General features: G+C 36.5%; 1 protein-coding gene across 3 annotated transcripts; it reads right to left on the reverse strand.

The window, feature by feature from the left end:
- Positions 1-142: 142 nt before the first annotated feature.
- LOC117303716 (gelsolin-like protein 2) lies at positions 143-21,884 on the reverse strand. 3 transcript variants are annotated; one of them, XM_033788011.1, is made up of 10 exons: positions 21,778-21,884; positions 8,856-9,159; positions 8,601-8,666; positions 7,924-8,051; positions 7,256-7,364; positions 6,673-6,783; positions 5,621-5,784; positions 4,582-4,663; positions 3,922-4,017; positions 143-3,526 (listed from the first exon to the last, which is right to left on the reverse strand). In XM_033788011.1, exons 2-10 carry the CDS (start codon positions 9,096-9,098, stop codon positions 3,431-3,433), a joined length of 1,095 nt encoding a protein of 364 aa, XP_033643902.1. In that variant the 5' UTR covers positions 9,099-9,159; positions 21,778-21,884; the 3' UTR covers positions 143-3,430. The 3 variants fall into 3 exon arrangements, with proteins under 3 accessions (XP_033643902.1, XP_033643901.1, XP_033643903.1); XM_033788010.1 differs by having other exon boundaries at positions 21,767-21,874; XM_033788012.1 differs by lacking the exon at positions 21,778-21,884 and adding an exon at positions 12,576-12,679.
- Positions 21,885-22,308: the final 424 nt, after the last annotated feature.

Genomic DNA, 22,308 nt, shown 5'->3' on the forward strand with positions numbered 1-22,308 from the left:
CTACTAGGTTTTATGATAATAATAAATAATAATAATAAGACATGTAATAAGCACATATCCACCCTGCTGGGTGTTCAAGGCACAAAATAGTTATCGAAACACTAAAAAGGGGTTGATATAAAAGTTAGTCGTGACAACAGAGTCTTGTGGGTTTCTTGGCAATTTATATGCCTTTATTTATCACAGAATTTGGCTTCGTTTATAACAAGCTACATTATGTGCACATGATCATGGCTCAATTGGTTCTAAATTAAAGTGATGTCTAAAAAGACTAAACTTTCGTCATAGTCGTGATTTACCTTGCATATGAAAGTGAACCCAAAGAAACACAGCTTTTAAAACTGTGAATAGGAAAATATTCTAAGCTACATGTCTGGTGGTTGATAATTATGTAATCGAGATTGAAAAACAAATACAGTACAAATTTGATTAAACAGAACACTTATGATACAAGAATAATTATGTATATTATATATATATATGACTATCCAATTACATGATTGTGTAAAGATCCTATTTATTAAAAAATATGACAATAGGAAATTAAAGTTTGCCTTCTCAGCAGTAAGAACTAATAGAAGAATCGCTCAGGCTTTAGACTAAACTGTAGGCTTACATGGCTATAGGCATGTGATGGCACAGATGGGTCTCAAGATTTCATATTCTACAAAGAAACATCTTAATGAAAGTGGGGAAGTCCTTGAGGCACAAGACAAAACCAAGTCGCAGAAAACTAGAGTAATGGAAGACAACAATAACATGATCAGATGTTTTTTCAAATTTGCTCTAAAAGAAATCGGAGGTTTCTTTGCAAAATGTGTTAATTTGAGTGTGTTTGGTTTTGACCTAAACTTGAACCAATTTGAACTAATGACTGAAAGTAAAGATTTCCATCTACTAGAATCCTTAGGATCAACGCAAATACAAACTAAAAGCCAAGTGAAGAAAAGAAATAACACAACTTTCACAACAATTGTTGTCGTACAAGATATATTTGGGATTGTCATTCATCATAATAAACAATGTTGTCATGTTATGAGCACTATATACAATGTATAATGCTAACCTAATGAGAAATTTATATTTGAAAATAAATGGAATGCTGAATTTGAGTTGTATTTGATCAACAGCTTGATAAAAATGATAAAGGAATGTAATGAAGTGCTAATATTATTATTGAGCCTCCAAACAACTAGATAAAGACTGACTAAGATTTTGATTAGTTAAGGAAAAGGGAATTGTCTTAAAAAGAGAACATGTTAGCAGCAATAATTTGGCCAAGTACTCAGTTGTGTGTATATGCAATAAAACACTACACTTAATGTAACTACATTGTATATCAAGCTGGTGGTTGATCATAAGCACAAAGCAACAAGAGTCAACATTCAAATATTAAAGAGATACCAAGCAGAAATACAACTTCTTGACAAGTTTTGAATGTTGTTAAAGAGATACCAAGCAGAAATACAACTTCTTGACAAGTTTTGAATGTTATTAAAGAGATACCAAGCAGAAATACAACTTCTTGACAAGTTTTTAATGTTACAACCAATAATACAGGGTTATCAATCATAAGTCACAGATCTGACAAGCATGACGTTTTTAAATCATAAACAATTTACCATTGTATTTAGTACATAGTTTATAAAGTTTGACCACAAACCAGTAAAGTGCCGTTTTATTTAAGACAATAGTCTCCACCAACGACTTATGTGACTTTTGATTTTCCACTAATGAGTGTTAACCCTCTAAGGTTTTATTTTGCTGGGACTTTCCAAAATATTCAAATTAAATCTCTCTTTCTATCAGCTCATCAAGTTTCAAGGTGGATGAGCATGCCATAAATACCGCCCTCTATTGAAAAAGTTGTCACAAATTTAATGAACAACTTTTTAAAGATACTTTACTTCAGTTAACTACAAACTACTACTGGTTAAAACGTCTACAGTATATGTTGGCCATTTGTATCCTAAAATATGTGGAAAAGGTAATCAAAAAGCAAGAAACAATACTCTTTCAAAAACATCACATAAACATCAAAATAAAATCTCATAAAATATTTTTCGATAGGAAATTAGAATAAAAGAAAGACAATTTTGAAACAAATCTTTTACAGAACTAGATAGAGCTTGATTTCTAAAATAAAACGATTTCAAACACAAAACTACAACTACTTTATATAATTATGATGATTGATAAAGCCAAACAGTGGAAATAATATATTCTTTGCACTTAAGCAATTGAGTATATTTTTGCAAGCAGAAGTTTTATTTCATATTTACATTATAACCCTTACCATATTCCTTTTGGGAAACAACAAATCAAATTATTTAAAAAAGTCTTTTAAAGTATAATGATGGGAATTTATCTCTCATTAAGAAATATTACATTTGTTCTAGAAAATGTTTTTAATAACAATTGTTTGCACCTTCTTTGCACCTTCAAATAAAAATAAGTCCTGAAACAACTTTTTATAACAAGTTACGGATTATGTGTACAATAATAATAAATGTTACCTCATTACAAAACTGCGATTGTCGGTCTTACTTAATGCAGTTTATAACAATTTATAACAATTGTGCAAGTTCTAAGAACACATGATTGTTGATTTGCATATCAATTCATAGTAATACATTCATTCCAGTATATTTAAACATTTTGAATTATAGATGAAAATACATGATTTGTAGCGCAAAGATCAGGTGTAGACAAAGTAGGAAAATTTCACTGCCAGCTTTTAATGGATAACAAGACATTATCAGTTATAAAAAATATATGACAAGATAAACACCAGGCACTTCACCATAGAGCTGGTAAGCAGAAAACAGTTTATCAAGTTTATTTGCTTACCAAAAACTGTGTAAGTAACCTGTTATAAACTCTTCATAAATCCAATTGCATTTTAGCTGGTGACTTGCTTTTTTTGCTTAGCAGCTAAGCCAAATGACTCCATAAAGCTATTAAGCAAAAATTATTGATTACATCAAGTTTAAGATGGTTATTGATTCCAACTAGTATACATTGCATGGTAATTTGGCTCGCTGCTTAGCCGTTTGATGAAACTGGGCCCAATATCATGACTCTGCTCAACGTAAGCAAAGAATCAGCACTTATTGAAGCAGGGAATTCCGCACTTATGTCAAGCGTATTTCAAAGGTTAGCAGGGAATTTCTGTTTGTGGACAAGCATACTATGTATTTTTCGCTTAAACAGCTAGCACAGAAATTTGGTGCTTGCACAGTAAGCGTAGAATGGTGATCGTAAGCGTAGAATGGTGATCATAAGCACAGAATTCAACGGTAAGCAGAGCCATGAAATGGGACTATCGTTTGTAGAGAGATAATGAGAAGTCAGAGCCCTTTTGGATATAATATCACATTATCATTAGTCCTTGATTCGTACTCAGTAATTTCTCTTTACCTGACTGCATTTATGCTGTGGTTGCAGACATAAAAGACTTTGATTCTTGTCCTTGCTTAAAAACAGTGACTGGTAGTAAAGGATGACCTGTGCTCTTTAGATAGTTCTGTCAAACAAACAAAAAAGGCGTATAACATTAAATACGCAGAGCATTAAACAGTTACCAATTACAACAATGAGACTTTGTGAAAGACCATTCAAGGTTCAAATTGTGCCTTCAATATTAATTCAGTCTATTCTTTACATTGTTCTTTCTCATAGATCTGTATTTTTTATGTACACACATTCAAGGGGTCTCCATCCACCAAGCTCGCTTTTAGGAGACCTCCACTTCATCTATTAAGGTGTTTTCTCATGTAATGTTATATTTTGTCATTTTAAATGATTGAGTGGAAAAAATTGAACAATGAACTTAAAGATAAATAAAACACAGAAAACCACAACAAAAACTTAATTGATAGCAATCCTCTGTTTCCTACATTATTGGTCTAAGATACTTACGTGTGCATATGTCATAGCATTCTGTTTCTCTTGGGGACTTGCTCCCTTGCCAACCCAGACAAAGCAATCTTTTGTTGTATCAAGGATGAAGACATCCTAATATAAAAAACAAAAACAACAAATGTAAAAATAAAAATGGCAAACTTAATGAACAATAATTGGGATAGGCAGGCATAATGCTTGTAACTGACTATTGGCATAAACTGACATAAAATATTTGATTAATGTTGGCATTGATATTGTGCTTTTAATCCAGAATGCTCCAAAATGAACTGTCATCATTAATTAAAAGAGTTCTTCTTAAAATACTCAAAGAATTTTTAAGAGCAACATGCAACCTAATATCAGTAATCATAGAGTACATTTATTCAGAAATCGTGCATTTTCTATGAAGTTATGCCAACCGTAAATAAAATAAAACGGCGCTTAAGGTAACAGGGAGTTACGCATTTACGTGAAGCCCATTTCATAGGTTAGCAGGGCATTTTTGCCTGTGCGATTGTGTACTCCACATGGCTAGTCATTCTTCGTTACACAGCTAGCGCAGACATTTGGTGCTTGCACTGTAAGCGAGGAATGATGATCACAAGTGCGTAATTCTGCGGTAAGCAGAGACATGAAATTTAGCTTAGATGGAAGTAGAAGATCTTGTTGACATACCTCAGGAGAAAGATTGCTCCGACTCAGTGTTCCTTCATTCTGAACTGTGGAAAACTCAAGCTGTCCGGAGTTATCTGACAACCTGACAAGAAAAATATATAAGTAAATCAACTTGTGGCTTCTTTGCAAACTTGAAGAGAATATCTAATGAGTTCCGAGATTGTTCAAAGTTTGTGAAATAATGGCAAGTAGAGGTTTCAGCACACTAACTCTAACAAACATGATGGCAAGAGGAAGTCCAACAGAATACCAGATATGATGTAATCATTTGCTAATATTAATAGTCAGCCAAACAGACACAGTTTGGATTTTTGGATTTACAGATCAAGAAAACAGGTTTGGTCAAAGTCCTGTAAAACCCAACTATTCCCACTTTGAAGATGTTACTGGGACTGGGGATGGATGATAGATACGTCACTGTGGTAAAACCCAACTATTCCCACTTTGAAGATGTTACTGGGACTGGGGATGGATGATAGATACGTCACTGTGGTAAAACCCAACTATTCCCACTTTGAAGATGTTACTGGGACTGGGGATGGATGATAGATACGTCACTGTAGTCTAAGGGTTACACTGCAGGACTTGCAATTACCAGGTTGTGAGTTTGAAGACTAGAGTAAGTATTGTAAGTATTCATAACATAGACGTTAAACCAATGTTTGGCATTTATATCCCGTTGTGGGAGCTCCCTTGAAGGGAAGATCATCTAAACAACCAAACAAACAAACAAACAAACATGGCTTACTTGAACATGGAAGGAACTGATGTAGTGTCTGGCTTATCATCAGCACTACTCTCAGATGAAGCTGTTTGTGGAATATCTTCAAAGCATCAATGTCCCATACTCACAAACAACCAAACAACCAAACAAACAAACATGGCTTACTTGAACATAGAAGGAACTGATGTAGTGTCTGGTTCATCATCAGCACTACTCTCAGATGAAGCGACTTGTGAAAATATCTTCAAAGCATCGATGTCCCTTACTCACAAACAACCAAACAAACAACCAAACAAACAAACAAACATGGCTTACTTGAACATAGAAGGAACTGATGTAGTGTCTGGTTCATCATCAGCACTGCTCTCAGATGAAGCTGTTTGTGGAATATCTTCAAAGCATCGATGTCCCATACTCTCTACAGTCTCAGATGTAGCCTTCCCTCGTGTGTTCTTAATCTCCTGAATCCGGGAAATTCCCTGCAAGCCACCAAAAAACAATAACAATAAATGGAATGAATGGAGCTCAGAACACCAACCCAAAGCAATCAGCAGCTGATGTCACCAAACGCTAGGATTAATCCGATCTCGTGTTAGGTTAGTAACTCATCCTAACTTAAGATGGGTTCAATGCGTCCGAATGTCTGTGAACATGTAACTTGACTCATCCTAAGTCCCTAAGATTAATACTAGGTTAGGATGAGTTTTGTGAAATTGCTGGCAGCACCGAGCCATACAGTTCCTTGAATTTGGCGAGGAAAAAATAAACTCTTTACAAAATGTAGAGTGTCATGGCTGAGTGGTTAAGAGCATCGAATTCAAGTTCTGGTGCGTTTTCACCGGAGTGTGGGTTCGAATCCCGGTCGTGACACTTGTGTCCTTGAGCAAGATACTTTACTATAATTGCTTCTCTTCACCCAGGGGTATAAATGGGTACCTGCGAGGGTAGAGGTTGATATTGTGAATGAAAAAGCCTTTGGAGCGATATAAACTGTTGCCCAGGTTGTATACTCCCAAGGGAGCTGAGAAACATTAAAAAGGGATGTTATTGGCCCTATGACCAGGGCACTAATGTAAAGCGCTTAGAGAATTAAGTGTTAGTTATTAGGCGCTATATAAATCGAAAGTTATGTTAAAATGCAAATGTTGCTAAGACAAAGTAACATAAAGTTAAGAATGAATGCATCAACACAGACAACAAAAATATAATAATAATTTTCACAAATGCAGATGGTGCCTAAGATAACTCAAAAGTCTCATCCATGAGCCACATACTCTCAGGCAGATATCACTCCGTGCAACAGTATACACATTACTAAGACAATACATTTTGATCCAATTATGGTTCATTCCTATGAGACAACTTACCTTGTATTTCTCCATAGCATTGCAAGTACTTCCACAAAACAAGTAGAGTTTATTTCCCTTGTCAATAATGTACACATCATCATCCGTGACATTGGCCATACAGAATGGAACCTAAATTAATCAACAAGAGAAAAAGGTTACATTTATTACAAACAAGTAAACATTTGAGGTCGCCCTAAGCTGCGCTGGATAGACAATATGACGAGGAGAAGTAGAAGTGTAGGAGAGCTGAGAAGAGTAGGGAATGAAAGAGAACAGGTGATGGCGGTGACTCCAGGAGTCCGTCACAATTACAATTGCAAGTCTTTGCTGAATGATGAATGATGAAGTAAATGATTTGAAGTGATGTCTATCAAACAAACTTCTTCATTAAAATAACTTATCAAAGAAATTAAAAAGAATTGACTGATTAGAACACATGTTTTTGTTGTACAATATTTTCTTTGAAACGAAAGGCACCTATTGTGGTAAACATACAGTGTTACATGGATGGCATGTTTAATGTACACAGGAGGATTGCCAGAATAAATTCTCTGAGAATCAAAGTTTGTTGTGAAGACCAACTTGAGTTTCTTAGACTGACCTCAGTGACTTGGACTTTCTTAGATGAGCCTGAAACTTTAAGGAGTCTTGGTTTGTACTGTTCTGGTTCCACATGGTTGAAGCCTGTGTCTACTCCACCATCCATTAAGCTGTTAAGAAAACGCAGTATTATAATCATTATTATTTATTGTCATCTTCATCACTCAGTCATTAGAGACAATTATTGTAATACAGTACAAAGGGCCAAAAATGTTCCTTTCTCTGCTTAAATAAGAGACCATTCTGTGTATACCAATAGTCCCAAAAAACATTCTGTGTATTTTAAGTCTCACCAATAATCTCATTTAGCAAGAGGCAAATTGATTGACTTAGTTAAACATGTGGTTTTTTGTTTCAACTTTGACACAAAGTTTTTGTGAAAGCCCCCCTGTAATTTCCTGCGGACAAGACATGGCTTATCTGAATTTCAAAGGTTAAAATAAATTACTACACTTTAAATGTTAATCCTTGAACCTTGTTTCAATGATTGTGGGATACTGCGCCTTTAACGCTGAGCGCCTTACAAGCAGGAAATTACGATCACAAGAGGCTACCTGTATGTAACCAAAAACAAACATTTCATCAATTAGGATAATAGGGAGTCAGGCCCATGCTATCATCGTAAAAGTCTACCATTTGGACCAAAATTTACCATTTGGATAAACTTACGTGAGGCTCTTGAAGTAAGATTTAAAAAGTGAAGATTCGTTGCGTGCAACTTCACGATGTTGGACTGGTCTATCATCAAGAAGGGTGTCCAACTCTACTGTCTTGTAAGCAGCGGTACCATACTCATCCTAACAGGGTGGATGGAAATACAATAATGTTAAAAGGGTAAAGTAACATCCAGCAACAGAGTCCAGAAGTCTCCTCAAGATGATCAGAGCATAGTGGTTGAAACGTTGAGTCGGTAAACCACCGGTTCTTTTCAGAATCAACACTACACAAAAGAGATATTCACATGGTGTTACCGCAAACCTCCCTTAGTTATAAATACTTCCACTATGCAACCATTCAGTTTCAAATCCTACTTAAAGGGGTAAAGGGAAAAATGGGGGCCAAAGAAGTCACAATGTATCGTACTTATATTATAGCAGATTAAAATGGGTTTGAGTGAATGAATTGGGTTTTAGTTTGTTGTAGGGTCATGGTGAGTGATAATTGGTTTACATGACAGTGTGAGCTACTATTTCCTATCTGAATCAATCAATCAATCAAGCTACTGACTGCCAACATAGGGCTGGATAGCTAAGTTAGTAGAGCACCTGGTACATTAATCTGGAGGTAGTTGGTTCAATTCCTGCTCCAGTCAATTTTTCTTTCTTCGACTCCAAACTTATACATACCTGAGATGACTCTGAACCAATCCAGAAATGTACATCATACTTCAGAATATCTTCTCCTGGATCTTTCTGTAAAGAAATTTCAAATAAAACATGTTTAAGAGAGGGTGCGGTTTTGGTACTTATTAGATATCACATAAAATCCAGTTAGGTTTAAGTTGATGATGGCATCAATTTCTGGAAGGACCCCATTATGATCTTGGATTTATTTCTTACCCTACATTGCTTTGGACTAAAATGCTTTAAGCAAAGACTTACATAGGTATTGAGCAGAATGTAAGAGTCTCCATTGAAGAAGTTTCCATATTCCTCCTTTGGCCAATGCTCGACCTTGAACTTATTGATGCGCCAGATCTGCATTCCAACCTTTTCTCCAGCTCCTTCCCAAGCAGGCTCAGATTCAGCAGATTCTTTCTTGACTTGCTTCTCAGTATCGGACCCAAACATAGCAAGATTGGAATCCTTCCAGTCGTACTTCTTGGCTTTGATCATCCCAGACATGGTGGTTATTTGTCAGGTAAAAAACTTCAAATCAGCAAAACTTCAAATCAAAGAATCAAATCTGAAATCAAATAAAAAACCTGATTAAATGTCATAATGCGTACCTACAGTAAAAACAATTTTCCTGTCAAATTTAACCTAAAAACGACCCCAAAACCCAAACAATTGCAGGACAACATTAAATTCCTAAAGTATACAAACAAGAAGTTCAAACCTTTCTAACCTATCAATTCAACATGAACAATAATGTTTTGTTTTTTTTAATTCCAATGTGTGGCCACAAGAAATTTGTGTTTGTTGTTACTACCTTACATGAATGAATGAATGAATCATACTCCATGTAGATCCCCTGTCCAAAATATGAATGAAAAGGAAACACACATTTCAACCACAACTAGTAAAGTGTAAGATCTATTTGAATTATACACGGTACCAGCAGTATTCAACACAATTGTTCGTTCTCCTTCAATCGTGCCAAGGTTAACAACCAGATATAAACAAAAGAGAAGTTTAAATTAAAGACCTTTAATATGTGTTGACCATCTTACATAGACCCCAGCTGGTCTATAGAGAGACAATTATAGAACTGAAATGAAATCTGCCTTATTTATAATGATTACAATCACATGATGTGACTATTGATGCTGATAGGGTGCAAAGATGACACCTGTTCAGAAGAGGTGTGGCTCTATCAGGATAGTCACTCCGTCACATCATTGGGATTTAACAAATCAACTTACACATAATGAACCCCAAATTGGATGTTAGTACAGGGCACAATTCATAGAGCTGCTTAAGCACACTAAGTAGCTAAGCACAACACTATTATGCTTACCAGAATAAGGTCACTTGCCAAATATACAATGTGCCAACACAGTTAAATCAGAAACGGTATCCTACTGTAGCATACATGTACAGTGTTATTATAGTAAAACTCCCCTCTGATTCAAACTCTACATTATCATAAAACAAATAGAGTCTTATTGAAGAGGAAATGTTGTCAATAAAATACAAAAAACAGTCCAAGTTTGGTTGTGTGAAAGTGTAGCTAACTAGCTAAAAGGAAGGAAATTGGACCCGTTCCCGGGTGCCAATCTAGAGTTGTAGCAGGAAGACATTTGTTATTTGACAATGTAAGTAGGTCATCAGGGTGTAACAGTGCTCATGATAATGTGTGGGTAGGAAATGCCCATATTTATGAGTTTTGTTGTGTTTTAGTATGCTGCAATGTACAATGTACTGTGTGCATGCTGTTGTAATGTACATTATAAGCAATGCATGCATGCATGCGGTGCAGTGCATATTGAGTGTGTTTATCATTGATGATATCGTAAATACGAACATGCAATATTTATGTTAAGCTGACAGACAAATAAGAGCTTTTGTAGCAACAACTACTTCATTAGATGCTACAAAAGCTCACTGCAGTTTACTACAAGAGACCAATATTAGAGTGTTTCTGTGAAACAATCCAAGCAGTTAAATTACTAACTCTTTGAAGTGATAATGGAACCATGAAGGGAAAACAACACTAGTCAGAAAAGCACCAGAATGACAAGTGAATTAGGGCTGACCTTTGCCACATTTATAAAAATGACTAAAAATAGCCGTTAGACCGCCTCCTTGACAACGAAGCATAGACAGAGTACATGTTTGTCGTTTGTCTGTGGTGACTCAAGGCGACTCAAGGCGTACTGTAGCATCCCCATCCTGAGTGGATTGAGTCATCCATAAAGAGGCTAGTGATGTTACCTTAGCAACAACAACACACTATAGGCATTTACAAATTAGTCTTCTACTAGGCATGTTATTTACTCTGGATGGATGAGATGTGGCAGTAACAGATTCCTAATACTACATGTACAGTTCCTTACTAATGGCAATATTTTAAATTGCATGTAAAAAAACACACATTTCACCCGCATTCATAAAACATAAAAAAAACTTGTTAACATAACTTTGACAAGTACATGTAGACTTTGACTACTCTGGCAGGCACAATACTGCACAGGTCATATGGGAAAGTTGACAGTTTGTGTCATAATTTCCACATAAATCCAAGAATTAGCACAAGTTGATAAGAACTAGACAGTGCAATCTCCATAAAATATAAGATGTTTTATTTCTTCCACTAAGCTGTGTACAAATCATGCCTGCAGGAAGTCTAGGCTCTGTGGCTATTTTGTAATCGTGTGATGTCACAGGTCACATCGTCTATACATGTACTTGTCAGAATTTGTTTTTAAATGACAATGTAATTTTTTAGTTTGATGTACATACATGTAGGCCTATGCTTGCTCTGTTTTAACACTTTTAAGTAAACAGAAAAAGCTGTAAAACCTGACACTTTAAGACAAATTGAGCACTTCCATCTTAAATTGTTGGTGTGTATTTCCCAGATATGTGCTATAATCACCACCAAGAAAAATAGCCCACTGCACCCAACAACTGCCATGTTGCACTGTGCTTTTGCTGTGGTGCACTCTACAAGGTTCCAATACATATTGACATTTTCCTCCTAGAAGTGCCCCTCTGCTAGATGATGGAAATTGCTGTACCCCTTCAAGAGTGAAGGTCAAGGCCTGTCCTTGTAGGAATACTGCCAATCAAAATAGTCTTTGTTTCCATTTATAAAAACCCAAACTCCCTCCTACATAATCTGTGGGTTCAGGTCACTAAGATGCCAACACGTTCGGTAGTGAAAAGAACCACTAACCATAAAACGCCCACTCCTACTGTCCTAAGGAAACGCTTTTGGAAAACACCCAAGCTAATTCATGCCCCAAAATGGCTTGTTGAGTACTTGTCAACACCAGTGTTTTGTTTACATCCTGTTCGAGTGTGTGGATGTCCAAAAAACAAAACAACAAATCTGTAAACAGTTTGTTTATATTCAACAACTTTGAGCTTTAAAATAAGCAACAAGATGACTAAATCTTTCTGTATGAGTGTGTTCCAAATTGGTTAAAGTGGTGGTGCATGGATTATTCAAACTTTAAAAGATAGAATTGCAAAATTATGTTGAATGGAAGTGAAGTTCTGACATCTAGAACTGATACAATTGATATCTATGTAATTACCCTGATCAAGCTGCCTTGAGTTTAACATAGACCGAAACACTGAAAAGGCTTTATTAGTACATTATGTGTAACATAGGATTATAAATGTAGTAAGTAGAAGGTACTCAACAAAATTACATTATTAAAACAATAGTCTCAACAACCAAGTGCTCACAACTGAACAAAATGTTTTTTCCAGTACACTGCATGCACATTATACATGTAAAACCGGGTGTCTTCATTTGGCAAACCTTTATGAAGTTAATCAATTCCAGAAATAGTAACTATGAGCAGTGAGTAATGTATTTGTTTACATGCACAGACTAAGTGAAATAATTCTACTATAACTTGCCTGTTTTCATTAAATACAGGGAAGTAGATTAGAAACTAAAGTATAACTAAATCATGCCATGCTTACCACTATGTGTGTAGTTCCTCCTTGCAACCAGTACTGAATGACTATCTCTAAAGTAATACAGCAAACACCACAATGCTCACAATCACTACAAAAGTCAATTCCAAAAAAGGATGGGCTGCCGGCGGCCGGTGCCCACTCATCGGCCGGTACCCTCAGCCTTCACCCCTTCAGGGTTGATTTAACCTAACTTTGCCTGGTTGCCATAGAGACAGGAAATTCAAGGCAGTGTCTACATAGAGTCTTATTTCCTCATCCTGCTACTATGTGTCACTCTCTAGGCCAAAGGTTAAAGGGGTACATCCATAAGGACTAAACTCACTAAACTAACTCTAATTCAAAGGTTACTAAGTGTCAATTACTAGGGTCAAAATCCTTCAAGTAAACTCCTAGTGCTTGAAAGCGTTTCAATCTTTAAAAACTCACACTCTAACATAAGCATATTTCTAGAAATAACACAAACTTTTCAGCTAAAAAATGTTTGCCAATTTGTCTAATAATGTAACTGATTCTAGCCATCTATTTTAAAGGAAGTTTCAGACTGTAGAGAATGGTACAAAGGTTTACTTAAAATATGCTAATATCAATATTGCATTAAATCCCTATCAGTTTGTTTAACAATCATGTGGACAAACTGTGTAAAGAAGTAACATACATACTTTAGGTATTAGTGTTTATTACATTATGAATATCGGTCACACAGGAAATAACTACATGTAGGCCCACCTGTTTTATACACAGCTTATATATGGAGAAAAAGCAATACATTGTTAGTGTTCTTTACATGGTACAAATTTATGCTTCAATAATAGTACACAACTCTACATCACTAATAAACAAGAACATATTTGGTTTATTTGTGTCAATGAATGAAAGACTAATTTAAGATTTTAATCTCTTTAGACAGTCTTTATCAACGTAGTCGGTGTTTCCTCCCACTCAGCCACAAAAATACTTCATACACAAATACTACAGGGCAGGATTTATGCACGCACACCGTTCTAGCAAACACGGCTACTCCTACTTACCTTGTACAGGGTGTCGTCAATCAAAGTATTATACCCATTTTGTTTGGGGTACAAACCCATTTATTGACTAGGTAGAATGTCAAGGTATGCCAAGGCCTTGTAAGGTCAAATTAAATTATTCATATTGAATCACCTTACTATGGTGGTTCTGCTTCACTTCAAAATACTTTAGAAAGAGAAGAACAGTTAAATGTAGGCCTACGTGGACTTCAAATTGTTACTATGAGTATTGTGCTATGAGTAAATGTATTATGCCAACCACAAAAATGACTGCGATAAAAGTGCTTGATCTCGATAACTTTCTTAAACTCACTTTATTGTGCCTTTCCTCCAGGGGTAAAGGTCTCGGTGATACAATGTGTTTTTGTCCATGTGTATGTTTACACTCAACATCTCTTTGTGATCATACAACATATCAAATAGTGGTGTACATTTTACAAAACTACATGGAACAGTCGATGGGTACATTGTTGCAGAATAACAAAACCCTTCCCTTCTTTTGATTTAATGTTTTCTCTCTACAATTTTGAATGGTCGTGAAGAATGATCTTGAATATTTTAAATGATGAAGAGTTCTTCTTTTATCATAACAACTGTTTGCAAAACAAGACTTGATAACTGAGATATAATCAACTGTTATTTGTTGAACACTATGAAAACTTTAAGCTTTAGATTCAATGTTGTTCACTCTACAAAGACCCTAACGACAGGACATTGTCAAGGACACGCTCCAGGGTTCCAGGACGTTATATGACCTTCTAAATCCCAAAACGGAAATCAGCTTAAATCCAGGAAAAGTGGCCAAACCCGTTAAAGTCTATGAGATATCTTGTTATTGTATAAACTCATGTGGTATTTTGTTGTTAGTAAGCTGCAGACATTTATAATTAATCAATCTAATCGTACCCATAAGAAGTTCCATTTCAATTGCTGCGTGTCAGGCATAATGCCAGACATCAGCCACGCAGGTTGTCATGTTGTACACATGTTACTCTTCTTACATTGTTATCCTTCATACTTCAAAACCCTCGGAAGGAAATTGGCTGTTAGTTGCAGACATTGCAAAGGTTGGTTACTCAAGCACACAGTACTGACATTATACATGTAGACATATCCAGTTGATCTTTTAGTTTTCATCATAAGCCTCTTGTCTGTCTATATGTACAATATGGATATGAAATCTTATATGTTCACTAGGGTGGCATTTCACTTTCAGGTTGAGCCGCTACTACTACTATCAAGGAAATGTAAACCTGTAATAATCATTTTAAAAACAGGTAGGCGGAAGGAAAGCAGATTCAGGAAATTTAAACTTTAAAGGGAGGACACAAATTATTCCTCATACCAGTCTTTGTTCGAAATAAAAAAAACGCCTGGAAATACGGACAGCTCTCTTGACATGACTGAAAAACAATTTAATAACCTTTGGCAAAGAGAATAATGTTCTTTGAAGGTCGAGTATTAGTATTTGTCACAATAGCCACTAATAATGAATTTCAATTATGTTCATTATTAGCTTCTGAAATGGTTTCTGATTCTGACATAATAACCAATTAATTCGGGATTGAAAGATACAGAAATATTATGGAGACTGCTAACCCCTAGACATGCTAGATAATTAGCTCAAGTTGTTTGAGCACCGGTATGTTAATTTAGAGGTTGTTGGTTCAAATCTCGCTAAAGTCATTTTTTAACCCTTGATATTTAACCAATTACACAGAGTGTGTTTGACTGAATATTATGCTGGCTGCTCTTTTTAAAACAAATACTTCCAAAACCCCCCTACACTTGAACTGTTCAAGTACAAAATCTAAAACATCCACATGGTAATATCAATCTATCCTGCAACATCAAATTTAAACTTGACATCAATTTAGCAAGGGTCCCTTGCTTAAATTTAGCATGGTGACAACATTGCACCTCAAGTAAAAGGATAATAATGTTTGTCAATAAAGGACAGCAAATTTAACATGATTTCACAAGGGACCGTGTTAAACCTTGGACAGTCTATGCTAAAATAAAGCAAGGGACAGGGACCCCTGCTAAATTGCTGTCATATGAAAAGGGTTTTACATCCTCATTTTAGGTTTAGAGAAAAATAGACAAATCTCAGCTGTTCCGGACCGACAGAGTTTTGCCTCATGGACCCGTCCCATCATGAATGACTAGTCCTTGTTGATTTCTATCCGATCTTAATAAAAAACGCCCAACTTACAGGCACTTGTCTCCTAGCAACAGTGTATACATTCAAAGATTAGTAACGACCTAATTTGAAAGCTGATATTAGTGAAAAACAGATGCTGTCTGAATTCTAGATGTGAATCTCGTAAGACTCAAGTGGTGACGTTATCACATCTTGAATATTACTTGTCTTTAAATTGGCTGAAAGCTGGTGAATACATATTCAGTACATGTATGCCTATAGAGCAAACGCATTTGATAGGGCTACGTAATTCAAAACAAGTGTAACATTACCCAGTGTACATGGTGTAAGGTTCAGCTTATTAATTGATCTCATTCACATACATTCAGTAGATAGAGTGAATGTCAATTATCAGTCATACAAATGCCAGTAAATGTTTTGGGTTAAGATACAAAGAACACATGTTGTTGAGAATCTATGCAAAAGTACAGAGCATTATACACGTACATGTACTTTACTAACACATTGCCAAATAAACATACCAGTATGAAATACTGGTATGAAATACTGGTATGAAATACTGGTATGAAATACTGGTATGAAATACTGGTATGAAATACTGGTATGAAATACTGGTATGAAATACTGGTATGAAATACTGGTATGAAATACTGGTATGAAATACTGGTATGAAATACTGGTATGAAATACTGGTATGAAATACTGGTATGAAATACTGGTTATCATTATGTACATCCATGATTGTAAAGCTAACCAAGTGCTGGTACATGTACATGCAGTAAGCTAACTGATACAGATCTTAAGTGTTCTATACTTTTATTTTATATTTGGCTGAGTGTTATAAGACAAACAATCATTAACACCTGCAACTTGTAAGTTTAACATCCTAGGTCAATAAATGACAACCTGACACATTAATCACTCGGAACAGAACCATATCTGTAGGTTATCTACACTAACTGCAGGGTATACTTTGAACTGAATAGAACTATAATGTCAGTTGTATGCAGCATCGCTGTTTGTTGTATGGGCGTGAACATATCATCCACTCTGCAAGCACCAAGCACAGACTCCAAAGTTCAAAGTAAAAATCAAGTCAATTGTCATATCAGTCAATGTAACTAAATGAAATCTATACAGCAATCATACGAAGGTTCAATCACTAGTACTGCTAACAAATATCATCCTCCACAATGAACTCACATGCATTATTCAATATTATTACCATCTATGGTACCATGATTGCTTTAATACAATCAACTAGGTACCAAATATTACTGGAGTTGATTTCAATACTAGTCATTCCACTGGGTAAGTCTACTTTTATTCACACAGTGCTTCTAGTACATTAATACTTTAACAAACAGTAAGTTTTCAATTAATATACTACAAAGCTATCAGTTACATCAACTGGAATATTTATATCAAAACAAACTAAAACATAACTTGTCCCACTTTTGCACATGTACACACCCACCTACACGACTATACCTTCACAATCACTGGTTTGTTCAAAAACCTCAGCAAGTTTTTTGTACTTCCTGTTTGCCAATTGTACATCCAAGGGACGTCTTCCGCCCGTTATTTTCCAATAAACTGTTTTCTGTTTTTCACACCGTGACTAGAGATTTACCTTGCTCATAATTCTGGGCAGGAAAAGTCGTCTCAGTTGTCAACCTCTACCGAGTAAAGCGTTCCATAAGGACAATCAGGTGTACACACCTTGCATGGGGTCATTCCTTCAGGCAGATATTGGGTTTTATATTACAATGTGTGATGGCATAGAATCATTCAAGAAGGTATTGGCCAATGCCCTAGTTGCTTCCAATTGGTCAATTATTATTTAAATACAATCTACAGTATTTATAAGAACATTTCAAAAACGATTTAATAGTTGTGTACTATAGATCAACTTCATTGACATGGATTAGCTTTCATGTAATGACTCAACTAACCTCGCCAGGAAGTCAGTGCAAGTTCTACATAAATGCCAGGCTTCTGTTCTTGTCAAAAATGAGTGTTCTCTTTCCTTTAGATCTAGAAGTTAAAAAGACTCCGGAACACAACATTTGTGAGTGCTTAATACGATACGAGGCTAACTCCCTTTAGACCTTGTTTTCAAAAGTTAATTACTTACTTACTTAATTCATTGGCATTGTTAAACATCCAAAAAGATTCAAGTAATCTTGTTTTCTTCAAATATGTAGATAAGGTACAATAAATATAATTTTCTTGTTGTACCATGGATAGCAGTACGGTATTTGCAACAGGAATTGTCTCTACTTATGTTTTCCGACAAAATTCAATATAATTAAGACAGAAATTGTTCCCGTCTGTGAGGTAACTCAGGCGTAAACTTCACTCTGAAACAAATATTAGAAATCGTCACGCATGCATGGCAAGAGCGAGACCTAGAAAAAACAAAATAGCAGATGATATTTTCATTACTTCGAGGTCAAGACAGCCACAGTTGGAACAATAAGGAATGACGCATACATTTCATATGATTTTATATGAAACTAATAGCATTCTACTCAAATTTTACAAATGGAGCATTCAATACATCCTCATTGTTTTACAAATGGAGCATTCAATACATCCTCATTGTTTTGACTCTGTATACTCCATGCAGGCTTTGAACTTTGATCTTTCAACGGCAATTTCTCTGTGATAAAGGGGCACTTTTATTGCAAAGGGCACCGCAGCAAAAGTACAGAGCACCACAGCAATTGCTGAGGCCTGTAAATGTTACAGAACATTTACATTTTGCAATTTCCGTCTAAAGGGGGACAATCTAGCATTCCAAACTATAACAACTTTACCAAAATAGCCACCATCAATTGTGATACACGTTACCTTACAATGTACATGTATGAAATACAAGCTTTGAGAGCTACATGCATTTACTGTTTAGAAAGGATGGGCTCCACTGGTTTTTACTCAAACTGAAATCCTTCAGATGCTTACTACGCTGTACGTGATACAAATAATAAAAACATCAGCCCCTTCAGTCAATGGGCTTTCATGCGTTACTTTAATCTTGCAGCCTCACACATGTCAAAAAGCCCAAACCTGACATAAATCAAAATTGAAGGTTACATTTTTGTGTGGTGGTTCTGAATGGGAGTTAAGAAATTATTAGTTGTGGAGACGGAAGTGTTGTAATTTTGATGTGGGTAGTATAGATGTTGTTATCGTCCATGAGTCAGACTTCCTATCAGATTATGAATATGTTCAAATTAATCAGAGGGAAAACCATGAAGCAAAACCCCCAAAATTGCATACTAAGTAGGGCAAATGTAAGCCTGAAGGTTTGCGTTTGATAAGGGAACCTTTTAGTTACCATGTTCCTTATTACTTACTTTGTTGCAACTTCCATCAATTTGGGTACACATCCCCTGCACATCCACACTTATTTCTGCAGACTGGGTGAATTACACATTTAAATAACTTTGCACCCACACTAATCCGTGCTTACTGGGTCCACATCCCCCTTGGTACACATTCCCTGCACATCAACACAAAGGGGTGCAGGATAGAAAGTCCAAACTTTTCCATGCAGTACCACCAAAGAGACTTCAGGGGGCCTTGGACCAGTCAGTGACCATACTTAGGAAAGTTACTTGCCTCGGACCAGTCAGTGACCAACCTACCCCAGACCAGTCAGTGACCAACCTGCCCCAGACCAGTCAGTGACCAACCTGCCCCAGACCAGTCAGTAACCATTAGGAAGGTAACCTGCCCCAGACCAGTCAGTGACCAACCTGTCCAAGACCAGTCAGTGACCAACCTGTCCCAGACCAGTCAGTGACCATTAGGAAGATAACCTGCCCCAGACTAGGCAGTGACTAACCTGCCCCAGACCAGTCAGTGACCAACCTGCCCCAGACCAGTCAGTGACCAACCTGCCATAGACCAGTCAGTGACCATTAGGAAGATAACCTGCTCCAGACCAGGCAGTAACCAACCTGCCCCAGACCAGTTAGTGACCAACCTGCCCCAGACCAGTCAGTGACCAACCTGCCCTAGACCAGTCAGTGACCACTAGGAAGATAACCTGCCCCAGACCAGGCAGTAACCAACCTGCCCCAGACCAGTTAGTGACCAACCTGCCCCTGACCAGTCAGTGACCAACCTGCCCTAGACCAGTCAGTGACCATTAGGAAGATAACCTGCCCCAGACCAGGCAGTAACCAACCTGCCCCAGACCAGTTAGTGACCAACCTGCCCCAGACCAGTCAGTGACCAACCTGCCATAGACTAGTCAGTGACCATTAGGAAGATAACCTGCCCCAGACCAGGCAATAACCAACCTGCCCCAGACCAGTTAGTGACCAACCTGCCCAAGACCAGTCAGTGACATACTGTTGACACTGAATATTTACACAGTTATATGAGTGGGCTTGCCTGAATATGATGTTACAAAGGTTGCGCTAATAACTATGGGTGTGATCGCAAAGTACACACTACAGTAGATAGTAATGGATGACCTTTGTACTTCAAATAATGTGAGTTTGTTGCAGCATGGATGAAGGTACGTACATGTACAGTTGCAGTTGGTGAATAATTTACATTCAGATCACAATTAGGTGACAAAGTCACGCGGAAAGAGCTTCAGCCTGTCCACAAATTAGTGCATTGTCATGCATGGAATATATTATTTTGCAAATAAATAATACTTCATATGTAGACAGGTGCAATCAATTTTAATGTAAAGATGTACAAATTAAATGTACATTATATGTTAGATAGACTTGTGCAACACATAAAGTTGAACTACATACGTAAGAACATTGCCAACAAACACCAACTTGGAGGCAAAATCTGTAGATTAGGCCTCAGCTTTATGTTTAAATCAAGCATCCAGAGGACTAAAATCAGAGTTCATATCAGAAAGTTCAAGATCTTTCAAAGTGTCCAGTCAATACGTCATTGTCTTGTCTTTGACTAACTATTATTTGAGATGACGTATCTTGCTCTCATTCTACTGTTGAAGCAGTAAACTTTTTATAATATTATTATTACAGTCAATAGTTAAGACCAAGTGTATTTAAAAATCACTACGATTGAGCCCTCGCACACAATGCGTAACACACCATGGAACAATCATTATACGAGTGTCTTCTATTTTTGTCTTATTTGGACTCTGAGTCAATTCCTTTGAAAACACCTTGAATCCCAAAATGGCAGAGAGGATGCATGTCATTCTAAGTTTCAACATGGAGGAGCGTTATTTTGAAACTTGAATTACAATATTTTAAGTGATTAGCACAGTACTGATAGTATGCACTCATATAGTACTTTTGGTAGCATGCATCAATGTAGAATTAATTTGAACTTTTTTATTTATCAATTTTTATTAATAAATATAAAAGGCATTGGGAAAACTGTCAGTATTGACTGCCACTTTTTCTCAAATTTCATTATAAAAGTTAAATTTAAAACAAAATTACAAAACAAAAGAATCATTTACGATTTGACTTTTTGGGGATACAAATTCCTATTTCATAACTGTAACAGACATAATGAATGAAAGTGGCAGTCAAATACAGAAGTGTTATACCACTATCTATTTTGATTTTGAACACCCACCAAATCAAAAAGCTAATCATTCCTGATCCTGGCACCACTTTTGTTAAATACAATTCATTTTTAATTACCATGTCACAGCGAATGAAAAAGTGGTGGCAGAATACATACATTTCCCCAGCACAAGTTTGGCTAAAGTGGCAACCCAAAGTTCGCGTCCAGCTCTTGAGTTGAGTCTTTTGGACTGATGTTTGGACCAATCGATTGCCAAGGCCCCGGGGGGCAATGCGTCGAGTACACGGCGGCCACCAGCGGCGACCACACACAGGTGGTTTCACGTACCGCATACCTGTGAATATAAAATGCCTACCCAATCTGTCCCAAAATACCCCTCGAAAATCTACAATACGACGTTATTAACACATTGACACATACACTACATTAATGAGAATCATCGAATGATGTAGACTTACAGGAAAATTACCTTTACTACTCTGTAAAGTTGGATAAAATCCGGAGGAAATTGGAGATTTGAAGAAGTCCAGCGTTTCGACTCCACAAGGCAATCAGAAGAGGATAGGCTACGGTGTGTAGTCAATTGCGTATCGTATGAATGTAGAGGGCAGTGTAGCGAAAAGCTGCAAGCCACTTGCCGTGTCATAGAAAAATGTATGGCAGCAGAGAGGCAAGGGCAAAAAGGAGGGGGCGTTGTATTTGCTTAATGGGGGGGTGTTTTAAAGATGCTAGTTATTCTGAATGGAATTTGTTAGTCATCGATTATAACAAAGTATGGAAAAACAAGTAAAGTAAAATACAAAAGCATAACAACGCTTAACTATGAATTGTGTGCTTACGCTGGTTTTCGCTTACCTGTTCAACAAACATTGGACTGTGGAAATTGTTTTTTGGGTTGGGCTGTGAGAAACTTATGGGGCGAGGGGGGGGGGGGTGTTGATAGAGGCAAGCTTAAATTTAAGGTGCCAAATATGATTGTTGATGCAAATTTGTACAGCTA

The sequence above is a fragment of the Asterias rubens genome, chromosome 20 (assembly GCF_902459465.1).
Source record: "Asterias rubens chromosome 20, eAstRub1.3, whole genome shotgun sequence".
NCBI classification, from domain to species: Eukaryota; Metazoa; Echinodermata; class Asteroidea; order Forcipulatida; family Asteriidae; genus Asterias; species Asterias rubens.

Excerpts from the sequence above, each read along its gene's own strand:
- LOC117303716 (XM_033788011.1), bottom strand. The coding sequence starts at position 9,098 with ATGTCTGGGATGATCAAAGCCAAGAAGTACGACTGGAAGGATTCCAAT. Across the intron at positions 7,365-7,923 it reads TCTTACTTCAAGAGCCTCAC|CTTAATGGATGGTGGAGTAG; the intron begins GTAAGTTTATCC and ends TTTTCTTAACAG. Across the intron at positions 6,784-7,255 it reads AGAAAGTCCAAGTCACTGAG|GTTCCATTCTGTATGGCCAA; the intron begins GTCAGTCTAAGA and ends TGATTAATTTAG.